The sequence below is a fragment of the Bufo bufo genome, chromosome 9, assembly GCF_905171765.1.
Source record: "Bufo bufo chromosome 9, aBufBuf1.1, whole genome shotgun sequence".
In the NCBI taxonomy this organism is placed as follows: Eukaryota; Metazoa; Chordata; class Amphibia; order Anura; family Bufonidae; genus Bufo; species Bufo bufo.
Genome location: NC_053397.1, coordinates 186,419,801 through 186,446,977, shown reverse-complemented (window position 1 = coordinate 186,446,977; position 27,177 = coordinate 186,419,801). Strand labels below are relative to the sequence as shown.

Here is a 27,177-nt window from a genome sequence, read left to right as displayed (position 1 = left end):
CTTTTTAGTGCAGATTTACAATGCCTAGGGTAAAATCTGCAGCAAATCAGCGGCAGAAATTCTGCTTAGGCTATGTTCACACAGCAAAACCCACAGCAGTACAATTAGAACAGGTTATTTTTGGAGGTGGTTTTGTAATTTGGTGTTAGTTTTAGAAGACTTTTTACAAGCATTTAAAAATAGTTTTTAATTGAGGTTTTTCTGCTTCCACATTGAATTCTATAGAATGTACGATGAAATCTGTATCTAAGAAGTAACGTCACTTCTTAAAGGGAACCTGTCATTTGGATATTTGATTATAATCTAAGTAATTATATACAATCATTAACTACTAAAAAGTGCCTTAGATGTATTCACTTACTGGTGTGACAGATGTTTACCTCATAATATACACACAAAGATGCCACATGCCGCAAGCTAATGAGCTGATTTGAGTCCAGCGTGATGTCATTGAGTCCAGCGTTTATTTAATTAACAGCTATAGCCACTCCCCTTCCCACCTGCTGCTGATTCATATGTAAAAAAACTATCAATCAGCAGTAGGTAGGCGGGGAGAGTCAGGATCTCATAAATATTCTGGACTCATCATTATGAGCTTGAGCTTTTCAATACAAGATGCTGGCAGATTGACTGGGTCAATTAAAGAAAGTGACCCAGCATTTTGCTAAGAGAATCAGTCACTTATTTATGTTGCCCTTAGTTAGGACACCATAAAACTGGTGACAGGTTCCCTTTAAGCATGTTTTAAGTCAGCAACTGGAAAAAACTCTATGTGGATTCAGCAAGCGGAAAATATCAATTTCCGCTGCTGAATCAGTGGCAGGTGTGGCCATTCCCATACAGTGATACTTGTGGTGACCACTAATGGTGGCTATTTGGATTAGCCAAGTTTTTCCCTTCACCCATGACAGCACCATAGAGAGAGATGGATCCTCCTCCACAACTGGACAGGAAGCCCCAGAGCAATCAAAAAGGGAACACCCACTTCCTCCCTCAGTGTGGTTTCCTGTCCTCCGGACAGAGGAGCCTGGAGCATGCAGCCTCCAGGGCTGTGAAACAAGGAACATCTTTTTAACTTAGGTTATACAGCGGGTATGGCTCACCAGCAAAACCCTATAAATACTTGCTGTCGATCTAGATCTTCCCAGGGAGTCCCTGGAGGGACGGTGGTTGTCTGCTGGGGTCCTTCGTGCGGTAGTTTCCGGCGGTGGGGACCCTAGGAGGTCTGAAGGGTCCAGGGGGCTCTTTGGACCTCTTGCAGCAGATCTGTGAGCTCCTCCAGATAAGGGATTGATGCCACGGTAGGGTTCCATCATGGATGTAAGAAAATTTGGAGATTTTGGCATCTGAAGTTCTTCTGGTCCTCCAGTGGATCTTGGATCACTGGGTAGGGAGCGTGCCGAGTGAATTCCCCGCTACGTGCTCCCTGAAGATTCAACAGTGCAGGTGGTGTGCCTTGGAAGGGCCTTTCCTGAGGAAGAAACATCTGTCACGGAATATAATCTGCACCAAAGGAATCGATGTTCAGCAATCATCTTCAGCTTGATCGTTCTGCGCCAAGATAAGTACTTCTCTAAGATGTGTTGTTAAATCTGTTATGATTTATGTTAACACTTGATGAGAAACCCATATAAGATTTCTTTTAATAGATTATCCCAGGTTTAAGATATAATGTTGAAATTCCTAGGTTAGGATGTTTATTGTTCCCACTTTTTTAGTTGGACCTCTTGTTAGCATTGGGGTCTTCATAGCTTAAGATTACTTTTCAAGCACTTCCCTCCCGAGGGGTGTTTATCTCTGGTAGTCGATCTCTCTATGGTGCTGTCATGGGTGAAGGGAAAAATAATGATTACACTTACTGGTAATTGGATTTTCCAGAACCCATGACAGCACCCCTCTAATTCCCTCCCTGGTGCTTATGGTTGATGAAAATTGTTTCTGTCTTTCAAGTAAAAAGAAAAAGGAAGAATGTGGTAATAGGAATTCTATTTTGTACGGCTCCTACTGATCTACTCTGGAATCAACACTGAGGGAGGAAGTGGGTGTTCCCTTTTTAAATGCTCTGCGGCTTCCTGTCCAGTTGTGGAAGCGGATCCATCTCTCTCTATGGTGCTGTCATGGGTTCTGGAAAATCCAATTACCGGTAAGTGTAATTATCATTTTCTGGAAACAGATATACCCTAAAAACTACACACAGGAGGACATGTGAATTTGACCCCTCAACTCACCTATCATGTGCCAACTCCATGCACCTGTCTTTGGTTGCAATTACTGGACCAGAACCTTGGAAAGAAGCAAAAACAATACGTCAAAGTTATCATTCATAATAGTGTTTACCATCAACCAGAACCATAGTGATACTTCTCCAGAATGTATAGTAAATCCTTACATAATATTATATCAGATAATATCCTTTGGGCCTTGGTTTCCTCTGTATACCTAGGTTCTGTATTTCTACAGATTATATTATGCATACATTGGCACTGTGCTTTTCAACAAGTCCATAAAGAATATCAGACTCTTACCTGTTCGCTCATTGTTTGCAGCTTGTTGTCCATTTGTTTTAGATTTCTCAGTGCACTTTTCTTTCCTCAAAAAAATCCCTTCATTCTCTTCCCTTGAGTGACTACTGACTTTAGGACTAAGCCCAGGTTCGTGAAGTTCTTTTGTTGAGTTATATCTCTCACAGTGGACATGTCTATTACCAGCATGAGAGCTCTCATGTTCTCTTGGTTCCCTTTTCACATGTTTCTTTCCAGAAGACTTATTCTCCTTGGCCTCCTTGCTCTTTCTCTCCTCTGATGGTTTCTTGGAACTTGGCAATGCCTCTCCGAACTTAGGTTCTATTACTTTCATGCTAGCTGTAGACAAATGATGATTGTCTATATCTCCAGGAACATCAGGATTGGTCACTTTAGAGTTTGGCACTAGGTCTGATTGAATTCCCTTTTTGTCCTGGAATACTGGTACCTTATTTCCTCCTTGTAATAGCTGTTGGTGGACACTCTCTGTACGGACTGCAAGTCTACCATTTCTAGATAGCACTACAGTGGGTGCTTTTCCTGGTGGAGGAATAGGCACACGGTTAGAAAGACTTCTTTGCATTTTGCCAGAATCTGATTGAGAGACCATGTATGGCATGCAAGGAACGATAGGAGCAGCATGGTCTCTAGTCTTTGTCTGTTCAGTTGTTCCTTGTCTAGAATCTAAATTTAATACAATGTTCCTAGTTTCTATCTCTGTATGTAATGTATTGATTCCCTTCTCAGTGTCAAGCGTTACACACTTGGATTTTCTTGTGAGTTTAGTTTCAATGTCTTGTGGCATCTGCGTTAAACCAGTTCTTACAGAATCAACATGAGACCCACCAGTCAGGGCACTCACCTGTGGATTCAATTCTGACATTTTGAGTATAGAATTGGGTTCTAAAATGGCTGCCTTATCTTTAAATCTGCTTTCCAGAGCAAAAACAGAGGTACCATTTTTGACCTTAATGGCTTGCTCAGAGTATGACCCCCCAGCTCTTGTCTGACCATCTGAGAATGAGTGTGTTGTGCGTAATGTGGCACCATGCTCAGGTGTAAACTTGGGGATTCCCCATTTTTGATTTTTGTTACCAAGAGTCCTACTTCCCTCTTCTTCTCCAGAGGAATCTGCGGTCGAGTCACCGCCAATGTGCGTTTCACGGATCAGCTCTGTATGTACTCGCCATGGTTGGGAAGGTAGAATCCAGTGAGGAGAGGGCTTGACCCCCAAAGTTGAGCTTAGGGAGCCATCCTGAGTAATTTTTGAGCCTAAGTGAACATTTCGTAGGTTAGTACCATGAATAGCAGCTGGACTGGCTCCTGATGCTTTAATATTGGAGCCACAAGTCCCACACTGTCCATGACCAGATGGTGACAATTGGTCTGTCCAGGAAGGAGATCCATTTGCCTGTCTCTTTGGTGGAGGAGTGTTGGTTAGAGAAGTCTGTGGAACATGTTGACGTTCTCGATATCTCTCTTGTACGTCTCTTTCAGATTCATCCTGAAAACGTACATGGGATGGAGAACTCCCTCGAGAACCTTTGTGCCAAGAGTAGTAGTCACTACTTGAACTGTCACTTTGAGATCCTCCGTCTGTCACAACACCAGGTGCACTTGGACCGCTACATGAAGAAAATATACAGGAGAAGATAATGTCAAATGAAGCTCGTAATGTACAAATTTAAGTACCATATTTTTCCGACTACAAGATGAACCTAACCATAAGACGCCCCCAAGGTTTAAACAACAAATCAGAAAATTTATATTTTCTACTGATTAAAATTTCCCTGATAGTTTAATGAAGTGGACGGGTCAATGTCTCTAACGTTAGTCTAGGGTAGGGAGCTTAATAGTTTACAGTCAGCTCCAGTTAATCTTAGCGTATTATCTTGATAGGAGTAGAGTTGTTTTTGCGATACCAAATTTTTTATTCGATTTCGATACCATAAAAAAGTATTGCGATACTCGATACCATTCGACACTACGGGAAAAAAAAAAAAATAAATCCACGTGCACTCTGCATTTAAAAAAAAATGGCGATTCGCGCAGTTTTATTTAATTTTTTCTGTTCCGGCGTTCACCGCATAGATTTTTTTTATATTTTAATAGTTTGGACTTTTCTAACGTGGCGATATGTGATATGTTTATTTATTTATTGTTTATATATTTTATATGTGAAATTGGGAAAGGGGGTGATTTATACTTAATATTTTGGTGTTTTTTTTTTTGTTTTTGTTTACACATTTTATTTAATAACTATTTCCCCCCTTAGGGATCTTTTAATTCCTTGTCCTATTCACCCCAATAGATCTCTATTAGGGTGAATAGGACTTCAAACTCTCCCTGCTTCTCTGTGCATAGTACATACGGCAGCAGGGAGCTGACTATGGCAGCCAGGGCTTCAGTATTCTCTGTGCATAGTACACACGGCAGCAGGGAGCTGACTACGGCAGCCAGGGCTTCAATAGCATCCTGGCTGCCATGGTAACCGATCGGAGCCCCAGGATTACACTGCTGGGGCTCCGATCAGAAGCTGCTACTGCCACCAATGAGGAGGAGGGGACTCTGTGGCCACTGCCACCAATGATTATATTACTGGGGTGGTTGAGAGGGGTGGGCGCACTGTGCCACCAATGATTTAAATGGGGTGGGGGGTTGAGGGGTGGGGGGAAGGCGCACTGCGCCACCAATGATAATTAACCCCTAATACAGAGGCGGGTACTGGCAGCAGATCAGCGGCAGTTAACCCCTCAGGTGCCGCACAGTTAACCCCTCAGAACCCAGGTTCTAGCTGCCCACCCATAGAAAGGGAAGAGAGAAGGCCTCCAGATATTGCACTGATATAGTTAAAATAATGGTGTGCATTACTCCAGATATGATTTTTTCATTGTAGGATAAGCCTATTAATTTATTTTGAAGACATCACAATGCATGCAAATGGCCTTTTCATTCATATGATACACTTAATGTATGATATGAGGCAGATGTTTGAATCCACGGCAACTCCTATCCATTGGAGACTTCAAAAAGATATTTTGCAGACTTCAATCACAATTTGAAATCAGCTTAAATTAGTTGGGAAAACTGCATGCAAATTAACATTGGGAATATTGTCTGGATATCTAGAGAAATTTTCAGTGTACAGTAGGTGTATGGCAGTGCAGGATAGTCCTGACGCCTGCTCCATAACAACGGCCTGGAAAGTATCCCTAATAATTATGTCACCAGGAAATGTGGATTTACAATTCAGTCTAGTGATGGAATAAGAAGACCGAAGCAATGGGAAATAATGATCATTACGGTATGGCCAAATTCTGGTTGGGCTGAGAAGGCCTCTTGGACCCTTGATACGACCCATGGTGGAAAATCTCCAACCCATGAACGTGAAACTTTGAGTTTCCAGTAGAGAAGTCAGGAGTATAACCCGAGTGGGTGATGATGAGACGTGTGCCCTGGGTGGACGGGCCCCCAGCAAGAAAATATGCTTTGGCCAGGGGATTTAGACACAGGACTAGGGTGGCACACTGAACTTCTTCTGTCTCAAACCAACAAGTAGATAATAAAAAAAAAGGGCAGTAATAATGGACATGGGAGTTGGCACAAGGAGGATTCTTTTGCTGATGGTTTTGGATGATACCTCCTAGATGTTTAAAGTATGTGGCTGTTCCTGCTCAAGTTAGGAAATGATTAACACAAGAGACTCGATTCTCCGATCTTGAGCTGCACATTTTCATGGACAGGCACGCATTGGCCATCGACCTTACAGAGAAAATTCCCAGTGGGCCGAAACCCAGGGGGCCACCCAAGCCTTCTTCTCTGCCAGCAACCACACATGCCCTTCTGAATTCAACTGCTGTGGCCCGCATCTCACCTCCTAAGCCCCCTTCTCCATATCTTAATCAGAGACAACTGGAGGAAGAGGAAGACAGAAAATGGCATCTACTTGGCCACCACAAAAGGGGCAGCTTTTGCAGTAATATATTGTGCTGCACTATAGTATATGGCTCTGATGTGATGATATTTTGTGCTTTGGTATTGCTGACCTCGTCTACTTGTGTTGCTCCCCCTCGCCCACCATGTGGCCACTTAGTTTTTTTTCCAGGGCCACTTTAAGTGCCCAGTCCGCTCCTGCTCATGGAGAGTGTATTATTGCAAGGCAGGGAGGCATTCACTGTCATATATAAAGCGTGGAACTTCTCTCCGTGACACCTCTATGTGAAATAATTACTGTGCAGAGTACAACCGACAAACATTTCATTAGCATTGCTCTTCTAATGAACCGTTTTATGGGCTGAGTAATGGAACATGAAACAATGGATATTACGCAGATACAGAAATGTCACTGTCATAGTGAGCTTCTTCCCCATGGCCACTACTATGAGCCGCCTGCTCACCGCTGTGATCACAACCTATAGGAACAGTATAGACAATGTCTGCCATACACCAAGAATACACCATGAGAAGATAATGAAGAACGATGAGGACACTATCGCGGACTCTTCTCCCCTTTTGTTAGCACGTGCTTTGGTTTTTGATTTTCTCTACGAGCTCTTAATCCTTTAAATCCCGTTCTCTATCTTGTCCAATCCCTTAGTACATTTCGTTGTCTTTGTTTCTCTGTTTTTAAATCCCCCCCTTCCCCCTTACTTACCGGCGAAGTGATGGCTGCGAGTGCGGATGCGGTAGTACACAGTGGGAGGCTCGCAAGGGACTGGCCCCCTTTGCTTTCATCCGTGCTCTGTGTAGCAGCTGCTTGGCCTGTTCGTGACGGACGCTGAGCTCCCTGGGAAAGGATTAGAAAGGATTTTATAATGACGCCACTTCCCTAAGTGCATCAGCCGACGTCAGAATGTATAAAAATGCAGGGTGAGAACACAGACTGACGCCGACTGCGCCCCCTATTGGATTTTTGTTAGAACTACAAAAATAAAATGCACCAAGAGGCGAAAGTAGGACATACCCGTTTTAGGAAATGACTCAGAGATAAAGATCTTGATATGCGACATATGGTTTAGGATTAAAGATTACAGACTCTTGGTCACTTCTGGCAGCATATTAATATGCAGAGGGGGTGAGGGGATCTGAGAAACCACAGCATAGTCAATAAGTAGATGTCTACCAGATGCCATGGGCTGGAGAAGAGCTAAGTGATAACTACTTTATACTGACTGCATTCTCCTGTATACAAATATCACTCTGGAGGGCTAAACCACATGCCCCACAATATTCTAGCATTTCATAGGTGCTAAGTAGTGTTAATCGAGCACCAAAGTGCTCAGGATGCACCCAAGCACAATGGAAATCAATGGGAGAACCCGAGCATTAAACCAGGCAGCCCTTGCTCTGAAGAGAGGGCGATGTCTGGTTCATAGTAAAAGGTCAGAAATTGATGGAAACACCACTGAAATGGTTCAGGAACAGCGTGGGGAGGATGTCTGGATGCATCTTGGACTCCCAGGTCGCTGCTGGGAACGATGTTGTCCGAGTAGTACGCCACTTTTACAGACTGACAATAATACGCACCAAACCGAAGATAAAACCGATTTTAGAGGAAAAAAATTGTTAGGAAACATTCTTTCCTGTATAGTTACTTATATATAAAGTGCAAGTGCTGCCACAAATTACAAGGAAGAGGCACTCCGATACAACCTGTATATCACATAAAGGAGGGCCTCATTCACATTGTGGTACAATTGTTCAGGTAGTGGGACTCCTACACTCATAAAGCCTATGTACTAAGTGAAAAGGCTGCCAAAAATTACAAGGAACCGGCACTCCAATACACCCTTTGTTACACATAAAGGAGGGCAACATACACACCCTTGAAAAATGATGATAGATGGCCTGCTGGTGACCCTCAAAAACATTAGGAGCAAAGGCCTGCTGGTGACCCTCTAAAACATTAGCGGCGAGGGCCTGCTGCTGATCTGACCATCTAAAACATTAGGGGCGAGGGTCTGCTGCTGAGCTGACCATCTAAAAAATTAGGGGTGAGGGTCTGGTGCTGATCTGACCTGCTAAAACATTAGGGGTGAGGGTCTGCTGCTGAGCTGACCATCTAAAAAATTAGGGGTGAGGGGCTGCTGCTGAGCTGACCATGTAAAAAATTAGGGGTGGGGGTCTGCTGCTGATCTGACCCTCTAAAACATTAAGGGTGAGGGTCTGCTGCTGATCTGACCTTCTAAAACATTAGGGGTGGGGGTCTGCTGCTGATCTGACCTTCTAAAACATTAGGGGTGAGGGTCTGCTGCTGATCTGACCCTCTAAAACATTAGGGGTGGGGGTCTGCTGCTGATCTGACCATCTAAAACATTATGGGCGAGGGCCTGCTGCTGAGCTGACCATCTAAAACATTATGGGGGCGAGGGCCTGCTGCTGAGCTGACTCTCTAAAACATTAGGGGCAAGTGCCTGCTGCTGATATGACCATGGAAAAAATTATGGGCAAGGGCCTGCTGCTGAGCTGACCATCGAAAAAATTATGGTTGAGGGCTTGCTGCTGAGCTGACCCTCTAAAAAAGACCGCCAGCCACTGTAGATGACTTTAAATGGGCACACACGCGACGCACCTTCACCAGTAGCTCAGGCAAATTGGGGTAGGTTTTGAGAAACCGCTGAACCACTAAGTTGAAAACGTGGGTAGGCATGGTATGTGTGTGAGCTTGCCGAGCTCCAAAGCCGCCACCAAGTTACGGTCATTATCAGACACAACCATGCCTGGTTGTAGGTTGAGTGGCCAGATCCACATCTCAGTCTGGTCTCTTGTTCCCTGCCACAGCTCTGCGGCGGTGCGCTGTTTGTCACCTAAGCAAATTAGTTTCAGCACAGCCTGTTGCCGCTTCCCCACTGCAGTGCTACACTGCTTCCAGCTACTGACTGATGGCTGACTGGTGCTGCAAGATGAGAATTCAGAGGTAGAAGGGGGGGGGGGGGGGGGGGGTTGCAGCCACTAATATAGGTGGTGGCGAAAATCCTTATGGAAGTAGGTCCCGCAATCCTTGGTGTCGGTAGCACCTGTGCCATCCCAGGGTACGACTGGCTCCCGGCCTCCACAACGTTCACCCAGTGTGCCGTCAGGGAAATGTAGCGTCCCTGGCCACAAGCACTTGTCCATGTGTCAGTCGTTAAGTGGACCTTCCCAATAACTGCGTTGGTCAGGGCACGGGTGATGTTACGGGACACATGCTGGTGTAGGCGGGGATGGCACACCAGGCAAAATAGTGGCAGCAGGGGACTGAATAACGAGGGACGGTTACCGCCATCAGGCTGCGGAAAGCCTCAGCATCCACAAGCCTAAATGGCAACATTTCCAGGGCCAGCAATTTGGTAAGGTGCACATTTAGTGCTATGGCCTGTGGGTGGGTAGCTGGGTATTTGCGCTTTTGTTCAAAGGCCTGTGGTATGGACATCTGTACGCTGCGCTGGGACACAGAAGTGGATGTGATAGCTGATGGTGCTTGAGAAAGTCCAGGTGCAGTAACCAACATGGCTACAGCATTACAGTGAGTGGCAGTACTCACCTGCATGTTTATTGGCTGCTTAGCAGCCAACAAATGTGCGGGGAGGAGACTCGAGCATTGCACTTGTGCACACGCGGTATTCAGCCGAACACCGCAATGTGCCGAGCATCGCGATGCTCAAGCCGAATCGGTGTTCGGCCGAGCATGCTCGATTAACACTAGTGCTAAGGTCTGCCCCAAAGACAGAAACAAAGTTAAAGGGGTTTTTCAGGTTCTTGATATTGATGACCTATCCCCAGGATAGGTCATCAATATCCGATCAGTGGGGGCCAGACACCCCGCACCCTCACCGATCAGCTGTTCCCTGCAGCCTCCAGTGCTGGAACTAGCACTGTTAATGGAACAGGAAGCACAGGTCCAATCAAAGTCTAGTGGTCATGCCGGGTTACTGCAGCAACCAAGCACGACCACTACACTTTGTACAGGACTGTGCTGCCTGTTCCATTCACAGTGCTAATTCCAGTGCTGGAGGCTACAGGGAACAGGTGATCGGTGGGGGAGCAGAGTTTCAGACCCCCACTGATCAGATATTGATGACCTACCATGAGAATAGATCATTAATATCAAAAACCTGGAAAACCGCTTTTGGGTTTGTCCAAAGCAAAGGAAATACAATGTGCACGCGCCAGCTAAACCTGTAATCACAAGTACAAAATGGTCCTTAAAGCAGCACATCCAAAATAACTAAATAAAACCATATACGATATAAACTGACGAGCAAAAGGGTAACAATGTTTTGAACTTTTTGTTCTCAGGCTCCATATCTCACCATCCACTACAGCTTCTAATGTGAGACCCCCATTATTTTATAATAATCATCTTGGCCATCTCATACATAAATTGGACTTACAACTATTTAGCATATGATTAGTTATGCAGATTCTTGTCATGTAACTGCATTGTTACTGTTTTGCTCCTGGTGGTGGAACAATCTTTTTCTTTGACTCAACGACCAAAAGCATAGGTCGAGATTGGCAAAGAAATGGTTTAATAACAATATAGTAGAGGTGCTGGATTGGCCCCCACAGTCCCCAGACCTCAACCCAATTGAACACTTGTGGGTAGAGTTGACGAAAAAACTGTATTTGTACCCGAGTCGACCAATGCACCAACATTAGGAACGTGTAGAAGAGACCTGGGAACACATTTCAGTTGAGACACGCTTGAATCTGATCTAGAGCATGCCCAGAAGGATTCAGGCAGTGTTGAAAGCCAAAGGTGGATTTACAAAATACCAAAAAATTTAATTTAGAATTTTAGGAGCAAAACAGTAACAATGCAGTTACATGACAAGAATCTACCTAACTAATCATATGCTAAATAGTTGTAAGCCCAATTGTTGTATGAGATAGCCAAAATGATTGTCTATAAAATGATGGTAGTCTCACGTTCGAAGCTGTAGTGGATGGTGAGATATGGAGCCTGAAAGTCGAAGGTTCAAAACATTGTTACCCTTTTGCTCGTCAGTGGGTATACGGCATCTAAGACTGCTGTGCAGGTAATTTCTGCATAAACTACTTTCACACATGATACGCCACTGGTCTGTGCAATGCACTTGACCAGTCCATACCTTGATTGCTCCAAAAATATGATTTAAATGGAATCATAAGGGAATACTACCCTAAACCGCACAGGGATGGCATAGGAGGGGGCTGTGAGTCTGGACCTATACAACTATCGAACCGAGTAAACTCTGGTAGCTGAAAATTGCTGACATCAATGGTTTGGTAACTACTACTAGCCCCAAAGTAGTTGGGGAGAGTCACATGGTGTTATGTCTGCTATACAATTGTTGGCATCTTCCTGGCAACCAGATGATGTGTAATGGTAGATTTCCACTTTAAATGGGTGTATGGGATTAGAGAAACATGACTTTTTTCCATAAACAGCGCCACTCTTGCCCAATGGACAGTTGCAACACAGTCCCCTTCTCTCAAATGGAAGAAAGCAACCATGTTTTTTTTATCAGGGGCATAGCTATAGTGGAAGCAGGGGAAGCGGCTGCTATGGGGCCCGAACTCAGAACGGGCCTGCCCGGGAGGAGGACTAAAAGATTTTATTGTCAGGGCCCCTTCAAGAGTATTATACAATGACGTTATGACAGTGTCAGTATATACATGTAGGAAATGGATGGAGCGGCTGGCTATCCTGGTCTAAGAAAGTGATCTTGACTAGCCGCAGGACTGGGGGACTAGTTATGCCGCTGGTTTTATATGTATTCTCACACAACCACTTTCAATAGAAAATCCCACCTAGAAAAATGGGGAGAGGAGGTCTATGGTCTATGTCAAGGTTTTCACACAGTGTAGCCGTTTTTGCTACCCCTAAATGGTGGCTCTGACAGTAAAAGATATTCGCCAGTTTTGCTACTCACCTGCCATCATCTATTATGGGTATAGATACCCCAGAATCAGCATCTGTCTCGCTGGGGAACAACCCTGCAATACAAAACAAGAGCCATTCTGTACAATGTATATGTATGCAACATTGCACTCTAGCCAGTGTCTCCTACATCTGTACTCACAGCTGACATCTTTGGAGACGTGTCCTTGGCTGGGCAGATCACCATTTGTATTGTCCACGCTGTGACATGCGGTTCTGTTTAATTTGCATCTCAGCTCCAGCCGGTTTCTCTCCACTCGCTCGGCCAGACTCAGCGAGCAGTGGGGGTCCCCTGTAGTGCATGGGGTACTGCAGGGATTGTCACATGAAGAGTGCAAGCAGTCGTGAGGACAGAATTGTGAACTGTTCTCATCAACAGGAACAGAGTTGGACACGTTTTCTGTTTGGCAGCTACTGTAGTAATTCAAGGAAGATCCACTTATGTTACAAGTCTCCCAAAGCTCATCAGTTCCCCACACATCTTGCTTATGACAGTCCAACAGGTCTTCAGTTAGGTACGTACGAAGCTGTGGAGAAACCAGGGCATCTTCAGAAATGTCACCTTGACTTGTTCCACGACTCTCGGAGTGTCTTGGTTCTTTCTCCTTGATCTGTTTTTCCTTCAGGGCTTTCACCTTTCCCTGTAGCACAGATGTCTTCATCCCTTTTTCTTCATGCCTCCCTGACTTGTCAGTTTGTTCAGTGTCTTGAGAGTTTCCACTTGCAGGTCTTACTTTTCTGGGGGATTTATTTGCCCGTCCTGTGGATCTCCTCGGGGACACACACTCTCCTGTGTTAACCTCCATCTCCATCTTTTCTACAATCAGATTTTATCTGCAAATTTAAAAAGAATATCTGAGTATTGCACGACAACAAGGGGAATTTTTTTAAAAATTTTATTGTACCAATATGCTAGGAGGAAACGGTCCTCCTTTATCTCAAGCGACTCGATTACATTTGGCGATACGTGTATGTTACTATCAGTGATGAACCTCAGAAACGCATTATCATACTGATTATGGCTATGATGAAAACAATTATTTGACATTTTTAGGAAATGTATGAGGATTTATCAGTTTTTTTTATAAATTTAAAAATGTACATTCTCATATAGTTGATCCACGAGTCCCATAGCACATAGCATTACTTGATCTTAAAGGATATGTCTACCTTCGCAACCAAAGTGTCTTCATTGTTACAGGCTACAAAGAAACACTATGTAGTCTGATGAGGGGTGTAGCTTTAGGGGGTGACAGGTAGCAGGGTTCTGGTGCTTAAAGAAGCCCACAGCCCCTCTGCCACATAAGACACCAGTATAATTAATGGCCGTGGTAGGTGGGGGAAGGTTACAGATTTTTCAGTAGGCTCAAGAACCTCCAGTCATAGTCCCTTCTATCTTTCCATACTTCATGGTATTCTAGGTATGTTACCAAAAAATAGTGGACATGAGGAAGAGAGTTTGACTGCAAGATCAGACTACAGATGTGTTTTTGTTGTCTGTTACCATGGTGACAGATCTGTACAGCTGTCGACACAACACAGTAGATTTTCAAAGAAAAGCTCTCCAAAGTTGTTTTATTTTTCATTTCAGTTGGGATGGAGAAGTAAAACTATTGGCCTCAAAGGTGGACATAGTCTATGAGTGGTTAGATTGATGTGCATCTGGGCTATTTAAATAAATCTAGTACCGTGAACCTCAGATGTAGCATATAGTCTTGAAGACACACTTATGCTTATAAAATCCAAAAGAACACTTGTTATTCTATTTTAAAGTCTACCCTACAGCCGCTTTACAACTTCTGAATAGTTCAGCTGTGAATAGAGCATCAAAGCATTCCTCCTGAGTAACTTGCAAGTACTTGGTAAACCAAAAAGTTGTTTGCTCAGTAGAAGCATTTGTCATTCAAGGAAGAAATTGTTTAAAGGGGTTATCCAGGAATTTGAGATTGATGGCCTACCTTCAGGAGCTCCGGTGAGAGCTGTGGCCTCTTCATAGCTTGCCAAGCACAGTGCCTTGCATTGTATAGCAGCTGTACTTGGTATTGCGGCTCAGCTCCATTCGCTTGAATGGGACTAAGCTGCGCCTAGGCCATGGGACTGATGGACGGTAACATCACAGGCCTAGGAACACTGCGGTCTCTTTGAACAGCTGATCGTGGGGGTCTGGGGAGTTGGCCCCCCGCCCATCTGATATTAACCATCAATATCAAATTCCCATATAACTCTTTAAACTTGATCAAATAGATTTTAAATTATACAGAAGGCAGAAATATCCTCAGGTTCTATGTATATTGTGACGTAACCACTGTCACCTTTCAACCTCATTTGCCACAATGACCAATAATGATTCTACAGAGAAGATAAATATTGACCATGAGATCACTTTGAGTTTGCATGCTAGCACTTTAACAATCCACCTACATTGGTCAATCCTGATCTTTCTTATTTCCACTTGTAATGGCTATTTACATTGCACCAGTTCAAACTGGGAGCCTGTGTCTACGAGGTGTATTCTACAAAGTACAATTTTTCAGCCTGGTCTAGACAATGTAATCATGCGCCTGGTGTATTTATAGGAGCTTACTTCACATGTGATACTGTATTCATATCTATCTTTGACATAACTTACAACATACTTGCCAACCCTCCCTGAAGGTTCAGGGGGCTCCGGGAAGAAGTCTCCAGGGTGCAACACAAGTCTCCCAGAACCTTCTGAGAATTCAGTGCTCCTGTGCGTGGCACTTGGATGCTACATCATCAGGCTAATCCCCGGCGCCAAGACTCACATTCTGTAATTACAGCAATGTAAACTGTCTTACTGCCTGTTGTTAGATCTCTCAAGTACAGCTGAGGTTGGATCTGTCAGGTAATGCTAGCTGCCTCTGCTCTAGGTTGCTCCCTATGATGCCTTTGCTCCAGGTTCCCCCCTCTGGTGCCTGTACTCCAGGTTCCTCCTTATAGTGCCTCTGCTCTAGGTTGCCTCATATAATGCCTTTACTCTAGGTTCCCAACATCTTGTGCCTTTACTCCAGGTTCCTCCTTATAGTGTCTTTGCTCCAGGTTCCCCGCTCTAGAGCCTCCTTATAGTGCTTCCCACCCTGGTCCTCCCCTCTACTGCCTGTGCTCCAGGTTCCCCACCCTTCTAATGCCTCTGCTCCAGGTTCTTCATCCCTCTAGTGATCCATGTACCCTCACCTAGTGTCTCTTTGTAGTGCCTCTGTTCCAGGTCTCCCCTCTAGTGACTGTGCTACACTTCCCATCTCCCTCTTAGTTCCTTTGCTCCAGGTCCCCCCTCCAGTATCTCTGCTCCCTTAAGATTATTAGGGTAAGGAAGAGCCTTGTAAATGGCAAAGCGCTGTAAAAAAAAAAAAAAAGTGGTGTGGGCCTTAAAAAGGGGGAAAGACCTTTAGAAAGGGGAATGGTTATGCTGGTCCAGCAGCAAAGATCTGTATTCTACATGCACTAATGTTCTAATGGACAAGGCAGATGTAAGATTTCAGGACCAAACAAGATGACAATGTAGGAACCTAGGGCTGTCAATCAAGGAATGGGAGGCGCTGGCAGAGGAAGGCGGTGGAGCTAGGATGCAGTGAGGGAGCTTGGGCCTGCCCTCAATGCACTTAACAGCTAATTTGCATATGTATTCAAATAGTTTTTCACCAGGATGAAGCATCAATAAAAGGCTAATTAAATTATGCTGCGCTAGCCCTACCTATTGCTAGGATATGCCCCCTTTGTCTGATAGGTGTGGGTCCCACCTCTGGAATCCTCACTTATCACGTAAACAGAGCCTTGAATGTCGCGGAGGGAGCACCGCTCAAGTGCGACCGCCATCTATTCATTTCTATAGGCCTGCCGAAAATAGCCGAGCGCTGGCTCGGCTATTTCTGTCACCCCAGAGAAATGAATTGAAGCGGTGGCCGCACAAGCGCTTCCATTCATTTCTTTGGGGCTGACGGAAATAGCCGAGCCAGAGATCGGCTATTTTCGTGGCTCCATAGGAATAATGGAGGGCGCACTGCGCTTGCGCGGCTACCACTCTCATTCATTTCTACCAGCGGACGGAGCCGACTTTCAAGGCTCCCTTTTGAAGATAAGTGCGGGTCCCAGAGGTGGAACCTGCACCTATCAGACAATGAGGGCATATCCTAGTAATATGGCCCCATTGTCTGATATGACACAACTCCTTTAAGCCAGGCACAATCCCTTGCTGGTTTAGCCCTGCTGAATGAAATTATACCTTTGATCCATCACTTCATTCTGGAGAAAAAGGTACTTTTAATCCATATGCAAATGAGCAGGTAAGTGCACCGAGGACAGACCCAAACCACTCTGTGCACCCTTACTCCTTTCTGCTTCCTCTGCCAGTCCCTCCTTCTACTTCTTGATTGACAGGAGCAGGTTGCTGCATCATCACCTTACCTGTCCCTGTCAATCAAGAAGGAGAGGGAGGGGCTGGCAGAGCGAAGGTGCACAGTGTAGCTTGGGCCCGCCCTCAGTGCACTAACCTGCTCATTTGCATATGGATTAAAAGTACTTTTTCTCCAGAATAAAGCAACAGAACGCTAAGTGAAAGTTGTTATATTCAGCTGAACTAGCCCTTGCGCCTGGTTTATCAGTATTCAATATCAAACATGGGCACTTGATGAAGCCCATGGATTGAGCGCTGTCCTGTGCCATCACTGCTCACTTACCTTAACGTGCCTACTGTATGTGGCATTTTTTAAAACTCTTTCATGGTTAGCACCATCTTGTCTTTTAGGACAAAGGTGGCTTATAAGTGTGTAACACAAAATAGTGCATACAAAATACGGCCACGAAATATGTATAATCCCAGACTGGCCCTATGGGAAAAAAACGTCTTACAAACCAGTAATATGACAATATGTTTTTAAGGCGGTGGATATTAGAAGTTCTGCACTGCAAAAGCAACAGGACTTTTCTTATTCTTCCTTAGAAGGAATCCATTTTTTTCTCTTACAGGTTTATGGAAGGAGAAAGGAATTTGTGAAGAAAACTATTCACCACGCGCACTGGTGTTACGATAGCTGAGAGCCAAGGGAACATCAGCGCATACGCTGTGGGTTTACCAGGACTGGGCCTCAGCAGGGTAGAAAGGGTTAAAATAACTGTGCAGTGCAGACATTCACACAAAAAAGAGTTCTGTGCCACTGCTCTGACACTTTCCAGACCTTCTGAGTAATAAGATGGGACTTTAACCCTTCAGAAAACCACTTTTCTACTCTGCCTCAAAATTTAGCTGGGGTGTTACATACGGTATTGATGACAGAGAGGCTTTCTCTGGGTAACGTAGGCCACAGCTACCTTCCTTACCAGTTGTCCAGTGTCCCCGGAGTCCTCCTCTGTCTCCATGTGTTGTTGCGGCCCTTGTGGTCCTCTGCAGCCCGCTGGCACACCTGGCTTTTGCTCCAGGGGTCTTGAGATGGTAAAGCACACAGCTCTCTGCTATGGCTGACTCCCTGGCACATCTCTGAGGGGAGCAGAAGACGGTGATCCTGGCAGCTTCAGCTGCTGCTTTCCATCCCAGCTTCGAACATACACAGCTGCCAGATGTGCCAGGGTAAAAACACGACTTCTATCAGTAGCTCTGATCCTGGCTTTTCAGTGATATTTTGGAGCTCCCATTGCTTCCATATCATCCTGTGTCTCCTTCACTGGCCATAGCTCCCTCCCCTCCTTCCTTCACTCTGCCTGTGTGACCTCCTCTCTCCTTCCCTCCTCCTCTGAATGAAACTCTCACCCCCTCTCTGCCCCAGTAAATGTATACTTCTCAGTCAATATCTAACCAGCCCTTGTACACATGCTCACAGCTGGCTTTTGGAGCCGGGGCTAGAAGTCTTGTAGCTGCAGGCTAACTCTTCAGGGGGGAAGATGCCTGTAATTATAGTCTTCTTCTAAGACACATTGAGAAAGGGGGTTATATCTAGTGAAAAGGGAGGGAGGAGCGAGAAGAAAAAACTAAACTCAGAAATACTTGGAAAGCTGTTTCACTTTTTTAATCTTTGTTCAGATAGGTAACTGAATCTCACGCTTGACACAAGTCTAAGTATTTTTGTGAAAAGTAAGAGAATCCAATGTTTTTCACCAGGATTCAGAATGTGTCCCATTAATGAAATGCAATACACAATGTAACAAGTTCATACACGTCTGATTGTCTACCCAACACCAGGGTCTTCTACAAGCCTCATTCTGCTAAATATGAGCTTCCAAAGCATAGCAGTTGGTCAAGTCCGATGCTCTTCACGTTTTGACCTTCTGTAAAGTCATTTTTTTCCTCTTTTAAAACACTAAGACAAACAATTAAGTTAAGTTTGTTTCAGACAGACGTTAGACAGTCAAAAGAGACTGTCCCCAGGCAACTGAACCAAACTTTACAGTAGGGGGTCTGTGGTGATGTAAGTTCTGTCCAGCAGAACTGGGTAAATCCAGGTCTTGTGACCTTAGAACGGTTAAGAGTTTACCACCATGGTGCTGTGCATGGCTCCATTTGAAATGAAGTGACATCGTATTCAGGATCTGGATGATCCATTGTGTGCATGAGGTCTGAGACTAATTACACAGAGGCAGATTTCTCATCCCTGGTTCCCCTTTAGTTCTCGCAGCCGAACACTGTCATTTCCTTTTACAGTTAGTGACCTCAATCATTTTTAATTTAGTTTTTATTAAAAAAAATTTAGTACATACAAGAAAAACAATCCTAAAACATCTCTTACTGTCACCTTGCATGTCATTCAGCCTTCTCAAGTGACATGCTAATTGACAAATAATATGGGGATGTGAGAGTCTCAACAAATGGTAGGTTCAAGGTTTCAGTCTTTACTGGCTCATATATACCCTCGCACAGAGCAGGATAGAGGATCAACCCGGTCACATGCACTGATCAGCTATGACAGTGTTCCTCAACTCCAGTCCTCAGGGCCCACCTACCAGTCATGAATTAAGAATATCCCACAGAATGAATACCATGTGGTAAGTATTGATGCACTCATTATATCACCTGTTCAATATTAAAGAAATCCTGAAAACATGACCGGTAGCCGGTGGGCCCTGAGGAATGGAGTTGAGGAACACTGAGATATGACATTAAAAATACCTTCCTATAATTGTGTCGGCCCTCCTTGTACCACCAAACCAGACCTCTGGCCGGTCAAGGCATAGACTCCACAAGACTGCTGAAGGTATCTTTTGGTATCCGGCAGCAAATCAATGAAATCCTTTAATTTGTTAGGTGGAGCCTGCATGGATCAGACTTGTCTTTCCAGCACATCCTACAAACGATTGAGATCTGGAGAATTTGGAGGCCAAGTCAGCACCATGAGGTCTGTTCCTTAAACCATTCCTGAACAATTTTTGCAGTGTGGCAGGGACATTAGGAAACACTGCTGCCATGAAGGGACACAGCAATAGACAATCACAGTCTGCTTAAACTAATAACACACAAATAATTAAATGTTACCATGTTTTTATTGAACACACCATGTAAACATTCACAGTGCAGGTGGAAAAAGTATGTGAACCCTTGGCTTTAATAACTGGTTGAACCTCCTTTGGCAGCAATAACTTCAACCAAACGTTTCCTGTAGTTGCAGAACAGACGTGCACAACGGTCGGGAGTAATTCTTGACCATTCCTCTTTACAGAACTGTTTCAGTTCAGCAATATTCTTGGGATGTCTGGTGTGAATCGCTTTCTTGAGGTCATGCCACAGCATCTCAATCGGGTTGAGGTCAGGACTCTGACTGGGCCACTCCAGAAGGCGTATTTTCTTCTCTTTAAGCCATTCTGTTGTTGATTTACTTCTATGCTTTGGGTCGTTGTCCTGTTGCAACACCCGTCTTCTGTTGAGCTTCAGCTGGTGGACAGATGGCCTTAAGTTCTCCTGCAAAATGTCTTGATAAACTTGGGAATTAATTTTTCCTTCAATGATAGCAATCCGTCCAGGCCCTGACGCAGCATAGCAGCCCCAAACCATGATGCCCCCACCACTATACTTCACAGTTGGGATGAGGTTTTGATGTTGGTGTGCTGTGCCTCTTTTTCTCCACACATAGTGTTGTGTGTTTCTTCCAAACAACTCAACTTTGGTTTCATCTGTCCACAGAATATTTTGCCAGTACTGCTGTGGAACATCCAGGTGCTCTTGTGCAAACTGTAAACGTGCAGCAATGTTTTTTTTGGACAGCAGTGGCTTCCTCTGTGGTATCCTCCCATGAAATCCATTCTTGTTTAGTGTTTTACGTATCGTAGATTCGCTAACAGAGATGTTAGCATACGCCAGAGACTTTTGTAAGTCTTTAGCTGACACTCTAGGATTCTTCTTCACCTCATTGAGCAGTCTGCACTGTGCTCTTGCAGTCATCTTTATAGGACGGCCACTCCTAGGAAGAGTAGCAGCAGTGCTGAACTTTCTCCATTTATAGACAATTTGTCTTACCGTGGACTGATGAACAGCAAGGCTTTTGGAGATACTTTTATAACCCTTTCCAGCTTTATGCAAGTCAACAATTCTTAATCATAGGTCTTCTGAGAGGTCTTCTGTGCGAGGCATCATTCACATCAGGCAATGCTTCTTGTGAAAAGCAAACCCAGAACTGGTGTGTGTTTTTTATAGGGCAGGGCAGCTGTAACCAACACCTCCAATCTCATCTCATTGATTGGACTCCAGTTGGCTGACACCTCACTCCAATTAGCTCTTGGAGATGTCATTAGGGGGTCACATACTTTTTCCACCTGCACTGTGAATGTTTACATGGTGTGTTCAATAAAAACATGGTAACATTTAATTCTTTGTGTTCAAATAACCAAGTCAGGGGGCACACCACATAATATACAGAGTGCAAGGGGCGGTAAAAAAGAACATTAAACAATATTGACCCAAGAGAGAGTCGCCAGAACCACCCTATAAATGCACATCCGACAATAAATCAGTATCAAAAATATATAAAGTTTATTAGACACACCAACAGACACATTAAATTTTTTTATACAATTAGAACAAAGTGCGGTATGCAATGAATATATAACCAGCACATACAGGTCCACTGAATTGCCCAAACATAGGCAAAAATATGATACACCAGCATATACAAATTTCAATGTAGAGTATAAAGCAAATATAACATAGGGTAAGACCTCTAAGAATGCAAACAGACCTGAGTGGGGTCACAATAAAAGAGCCAAACCTACATGAGCAGCTGGTTCAGTGGACCTGAGAAGATGAGAAAGCGCCTAACGCATATCGCCGGAGCAATCCGGCTTCCTCAGGGGTCTCAGGATCCTGATCCGTCTGACAAATGCCATCAGTTTGCATATGTTTGGACGGATCCGGCAGGCAGTTCCGGAGACGGAACTGCCTGCCCGGAATCCTCTGCCGCGAGTGTGAAAGTACCCTTAGCTTCTAACATTAGCCAAGGTGAGACTATTCGGGATGGAGAGGTTGTGGGATTTACCTGTTGGTGCTTTTAATGTTCTTACTAAAAGGCCAATGTACTTAAATCAGACTGTGGCTGCTATAACGAATATGGGGTCACTGGGGTGAAGTTAGCAGCAGTGTCTTCTTTGCATCATATGAGCCATTCCAGGTAGGTCAAGGATGAGTCTACACTGCCTTACATAGAGAATTACTTAACGATTATTTTGTAATCATTTTGCAACATACTTTTCTAACAATGTTCAAGATCTCTGCTTTCAGTCATTCAGCAGGAATACTTGCTGCTTATTTCTGGTGTCTAAAAATTTGTCCTAGTCATGGGCTCATTGGTACACGGCTCAGTACAAGACATAAATCTTAGGGTAGGTTCACACCTAAGTTTAAGGGCTCATGCACACGACCATTGCTTGTTTTGTGGTCTGCAAAACACGGATACCGGTCGTGTGTGCATTTGTGGAACTGAACAGCCCTATCCATGTCTGTAATGCGGACAAGAATAGGACATGTTCTATATTTTTGCAGATGCAACAGAACGGACAAACGGATGCGGATTGCACACCGTCTTTTGTGGCCCCATTGAAGTGAATGGGTCCACATCCAACCTGAAAAAAATGAGGATCGGATGCGGACAAAAACAACATTTGTGTGCATGAGCCCTAACTGAGAGAACAGCCTGCCAGTGCTCACCGAATCCTAGCTGGATATTGTCGTTCACCGCTGGACCCCATTGACTATAATAGGATCCAGCTGGGATCTGGCCATTTTCTGGCATGAGTGCTACGTTTCGGCTAGACAAAAAACGGTTTGATGTCCAGCTGACACCTTACTCTCATGCTGGAAAGCGGAGGATTTTATTATAGTCAATGGGTTCTGGAGGTGAACGGTCCTATCTGGCTAAGGCTAGTTTCACATATCCAGGAGAAAACAGCCTGCCGGAGCTCTCTGGCATTTCTGCACGGTACCAGAATGCCTGACAGTTCTTGAGACTGAAAAGAATCTGCTCTAGGGATGAAGATTTTGAAAAATGATCAGTTGATCTAACTAAGAGATTTAAAGACCGTGGATACAGAGAACGCTCGGTAAGAAAAGCATATTTGCGAGCTAAACACTGTAAAAGAGTGAAACTGCTGGAAGATCGCGGTAAACAAAAGGATGGCAGTAAAATCGTATAACTCTGGCCATGAAGAGCTTACCTCTATACTTGGGAAACACTGGAACATACTACGGATGGATCACACCCTGCGGGGTTATGTACCACACCATCCTTCTCTCACCTTTAGACGTGAAAAGAACTTAAAGGATATGTTAGTCCATAGTCATTACGAAGGCGAGACTACAGGGAATCTATTTGGGTTCAAGGGTCCAAAATGGGGATGTCGTCCTTGTGGAAAATGCGTTGCATGCCCCAATATTATGCGAACAAATTCCTTCACAGACTGTACCGGGCGGAAGAACTATGAGATCACGCACACAATTTTGTGTACAACAGTAGGGGTGATTTATGTTGCCACCTGTCCCTGTAATTTGTCTTATGTAGGAATGACATCGAGACAATTGAGACGAAGAACACGAGAACATGTACTCGGAATCCTGGGAGCGAAGGAAGAAGATGACCCACAGAATCTAAAAACGGTCCCCCGGCACTTCAAAATCCATCACAATTGTGACACCTCCCTCCTCAAGGTAAGAGGCATTGACAGGGTCCTGGTAGGCGGGAGGGGAGGTAACTGGAAAAAAGTCCTTGCTCAGAAGGAGGTCAAATGGATTTTCGAGCTGAATGCGGTTATGCCATTTGGTCTGAATGAGGCTTTAAGCTTCTCACCGTTTTTGGGGTAGTCTAATAATGTCTGTCTATTTTGTTCTTCTATGAATGAATTCCTCTGTAGGTCTAAGTGGTGTGTATCTCTCTGACCTTTTTAATACACAGTTTTGTTTTTTTAATTTATTAATAATGTTTTTTTCTGCATTATTAGGTTATTTGGGGTCGCAATTTTTTGATGGCTGCATCTAATAGCATATATATATATATATATAGTGAATTACAGTGTTCGTTGACGAGCGAATAACAGGGTCCGCTGACGAATCGCACATAATGGGAAGCATCGGCAGGGAAGCTGCATAAATGGAGAGTACACAACGTCTCTGCATAAAGGTTCTCCTGCACCTAATAGATACATTTATCATTGTATCTTGTTTGAGTAGGGACATGTATGTACAGTGTTCATTATGAATAAGGGCTATTCTTAATCATCAAACGTGTCTGTATAAGATACATTCACTTTTCACCTTTATCACGTCTATCACTACTTTATTTATTTTTTCACTTTTCATCACATTTATTATCACCTTTTTGCACCCATCACTTTTCTCTTTTCTTTTTCACCCCCCACAATCAATTAATATTATGAGTCATAAATGAATATTAAATGTTTAGATCCATACTGTATATATGGTCTGTGAATCTGTACCTGTTTTTATATTATATATTATTATCTGATTTATGCACTTTGTTATATTATATAAAGGTAATCTCTCTATAGGTGGGCCCCTACCATAAAAGATGTATACCTATGAATACAGGAGGAACTTATGTTTAAACTAGAAGGCTGAGTACCGCTTGCGTTCCAGTGTGGAACGCACTATGCATTCATCTTGTTCATGTGATCTAGTGCTATGTTGGGCCTGGATGTGGGAGGGGGCTGCGCCGGCTGGCTCTGAGAGTGATGCGTTCCACGGTGGAGCGCATGCCGGATATCCGGTTTTCGGATGCGATCATCTGTGGAGCGATCCTCCTCGGCCTGTTCCCGCGGCTTCCTCTCATGTCCTGTCTATGTAGTAGGATTTCACACAGGCCATCTTTAAATAGCCATGTGCGCTTATCGCCCAGCATTAGCAGTTTTGCATTAGAAATAAGATGTGTGTCCGGACACTGACCGAACCGGAAGTGATGCGATGCGTTCCAGTGTGGAACGCATCACACTTCCAGTTTTCGTTGTTAGTCTTTATTTGCAGCTCATGTGATCCCAATCTAGCCAATTTGCAGACTATATATGAACAGTTTAGACACACCATCAGTATCCCTTGAGAAAGCGACCGCGAAACACGTGTTAGGATCCAGGACTGCTTGGTCTGTATTTACCTGTATTGCATGTATTTTCCCTATGCCATGTTCTAGTTTTAAGCACTATGCACTTTATATATACTGACTGTGGGCTGTGATTGAGTACAACGTTGCACAGCTTGGGATTTTTTATTGCTAAATGAATTATATTATAATGCAACAGACCTGTAGAGATCATCCTGTGTGACTTAATGCTGCTTATGTATATGGATGTTTATGTTTTATACAAATGTATGTCCAATAAAAGATTTTGTATTTCTATAATTTATGCTGTTCTGAGTCTAGTTTTGGGTTTATAATGGCGTCCAGTGGAGATCCAGCCACTACTGCGCAAATGTGTCGGGAATCAGCCTGCTGGAAGGCTGTACCACATATGTGAAAGTAGCCTAAGGCCTCTTTCACACTTGCGTTGTTGGGATCCGGCATGCACTTCCGTTGCCGGAGGTGCCCGCCGGATCCGGAAAAACGCAAGTGTACTGACGGAACCGTCTTCCAAATGCTTTCAGTGTTACTATGGCACCCAGGACGCTATTAAAGTCCTGGTTGCCATAGTAGTAGTGGGGAGCGGGGGAGCAGTATACTTACAGTCCGTGCGGCTCCGGGCGCTCCAGAATGACGTCAGAGCGCCCCATACGCATGGATGACGTGATCCATGCGATCACGTGATCCATGCGCTTGGGGTGCCCTGACGTCACTCTGGAGCGCCCGGGGAGCCGCACAGACGGTAAGTATACTGCTCCCCCGCTCCCCACTACACTTTACCATGGCTGCCAGGACTTTAGCGTCCCGGCAGCCATGGTAACCACTCTGAAAAAACTAAATGTCGGCTCCGGCAATGCGCCGAAACGACGTTTAGCTTCAGATCAATGCCTTCCAATGGGCATTAATTCCGGATCCGGCCTTGCGGCAAGTGTTTCGGATTTTTGGCCGGAGCAAAAAGCGCAGCATGCTGCGGTATTTTCTCCGGCCAACAAACGTTCCGTTCCGGAACTGAAGACATCCTGATGCATCCTGAACGGATTTCTCTCCATTCAGAATGCATTAGGATAAAACTGATCAGGATTCTTCCGGCATAGAGCCCCGACGACGGAACTCTATGCCGGAAGACAATAACGCAGGTGTGAAAGAGCCCTAAGCTGGGTACAGTGAGCTCTGGCAGGCTGTCCTCTGCCAGAACAGTTAGGGCTCATGCACACGAACATATTTTGTTTCCATGTCCGTTCGTTTTTTTTGCGGCCCGTATGCGGAACCATTTACTGCAAAAAAATTTTTCGGAAATGACTCCATGTGCATTCCATTTCCGTATGTCTGTTCCACAAAACAATAGAACATGTCCTATTATTGTCCGAATTACGGACAAGGATAGGACTGTTCTTTTAGGGGCCAACTCTTCTGTTCCGCAAAATACGGAATGTACACGGATGCAATCCACATTTTTTGCAGATCCATGTTTTGCGAACCGCAAAATACATACATTCGTGTGCATGAGCCTTTAAATGGAGGTGTGAACCTTCCCTTATACATATACTGCAAAGCCTGAACGAACAAAAAATCATAATATCGTTTGCAAAAGAGCAATCTTCGCACTGTGTGATAATTTCCAGCAATCACAAAATTGTTCAGTTCTCACTGATCGTGATCTTTCAGCATGCTTAAAGGATAACTGTCATGTTTTCATCAAAAAATCTATTTTAGCATATGTTACTGCGGCAGCAGCATTATGCATAAAGCAATCTTTAGTTTCTTCACATACTACGGTTTTCCTTGAGTTTTCCCCTTAGTTACGGCTGTCTTGAATCCTACAATATGAGGATCTTCTCAAGATGGCTCCTCTGCCAGTTCTCTGAGGCCAAAACTGCATTCCCTGCTTCACATTCACACTTGCTGTAGCCAGCAGCTTCCTGCCAGCCAATCAGATTGGATTACTGAAAAACACGCCTCCTCACTCTGAAGCCTAATGCAGGCATGCAGTGTGAAGGACCGCCCCTCTGTCTTCTGTTTACATTAGGTTGGGAGACAGATGAGCCCTAGCAACGGTCTTTTAAGGGAGCATTGGAAAGGGACAGTAGACATTAATGAAACCTTTTATAAGGTAATTACATATCTTTTGATAATCATTGACAGACTTACTCAGGTATACATGCCTAGCTCTAATAAACTAGCAAATAATAAAAAAAAA

At 44.3% G+C, this 27,177-nt stretch overlaps 1 protein-coding gene across 1 annotated transcript in view; it reads right to left on the bottom strand.

The window, feature by feature from the left end:
- The window catches only part of KIAA1614 (KIAA1614 ortholog), a 37,677-nt gene extending 19,536 nt beyond the window's left edge, over nt 1-18,141 (bottom strand). The window contains exons 1-6 of the mRNA XM_040407634.1: nt 17,761-18,141; nt 12,569-13,260; nt 12,419-12,482; nt 7,177-7,308; nt 2,526-4,147; nt 2,229-2,283 (exon numbers count right to left, since the gene is read on the bottom strand). Of these exons, the coding sequence (XP_040263568.1) occupies nt 2,229-2,283; nt 2,526-4,147; nt 7,177-7,308; nt 12,419-12,482; nt 12,569-13,238 (2,543 nt within the window). The 5' untranslated portion in view covers nt 13,239-13,260; nt 17,761-18,141. The remainder of the gene's footprint in view (nt 1-2,228; nt 2,284-2,525; nt 4,148-7,176; nt 7,309-12,418; nt 12,483-12,568; nt 13,261-17,760) is intronic.
- Between the last annotated feature and the right edge of the window lie 9,036 nt (nt 18,142-27,177).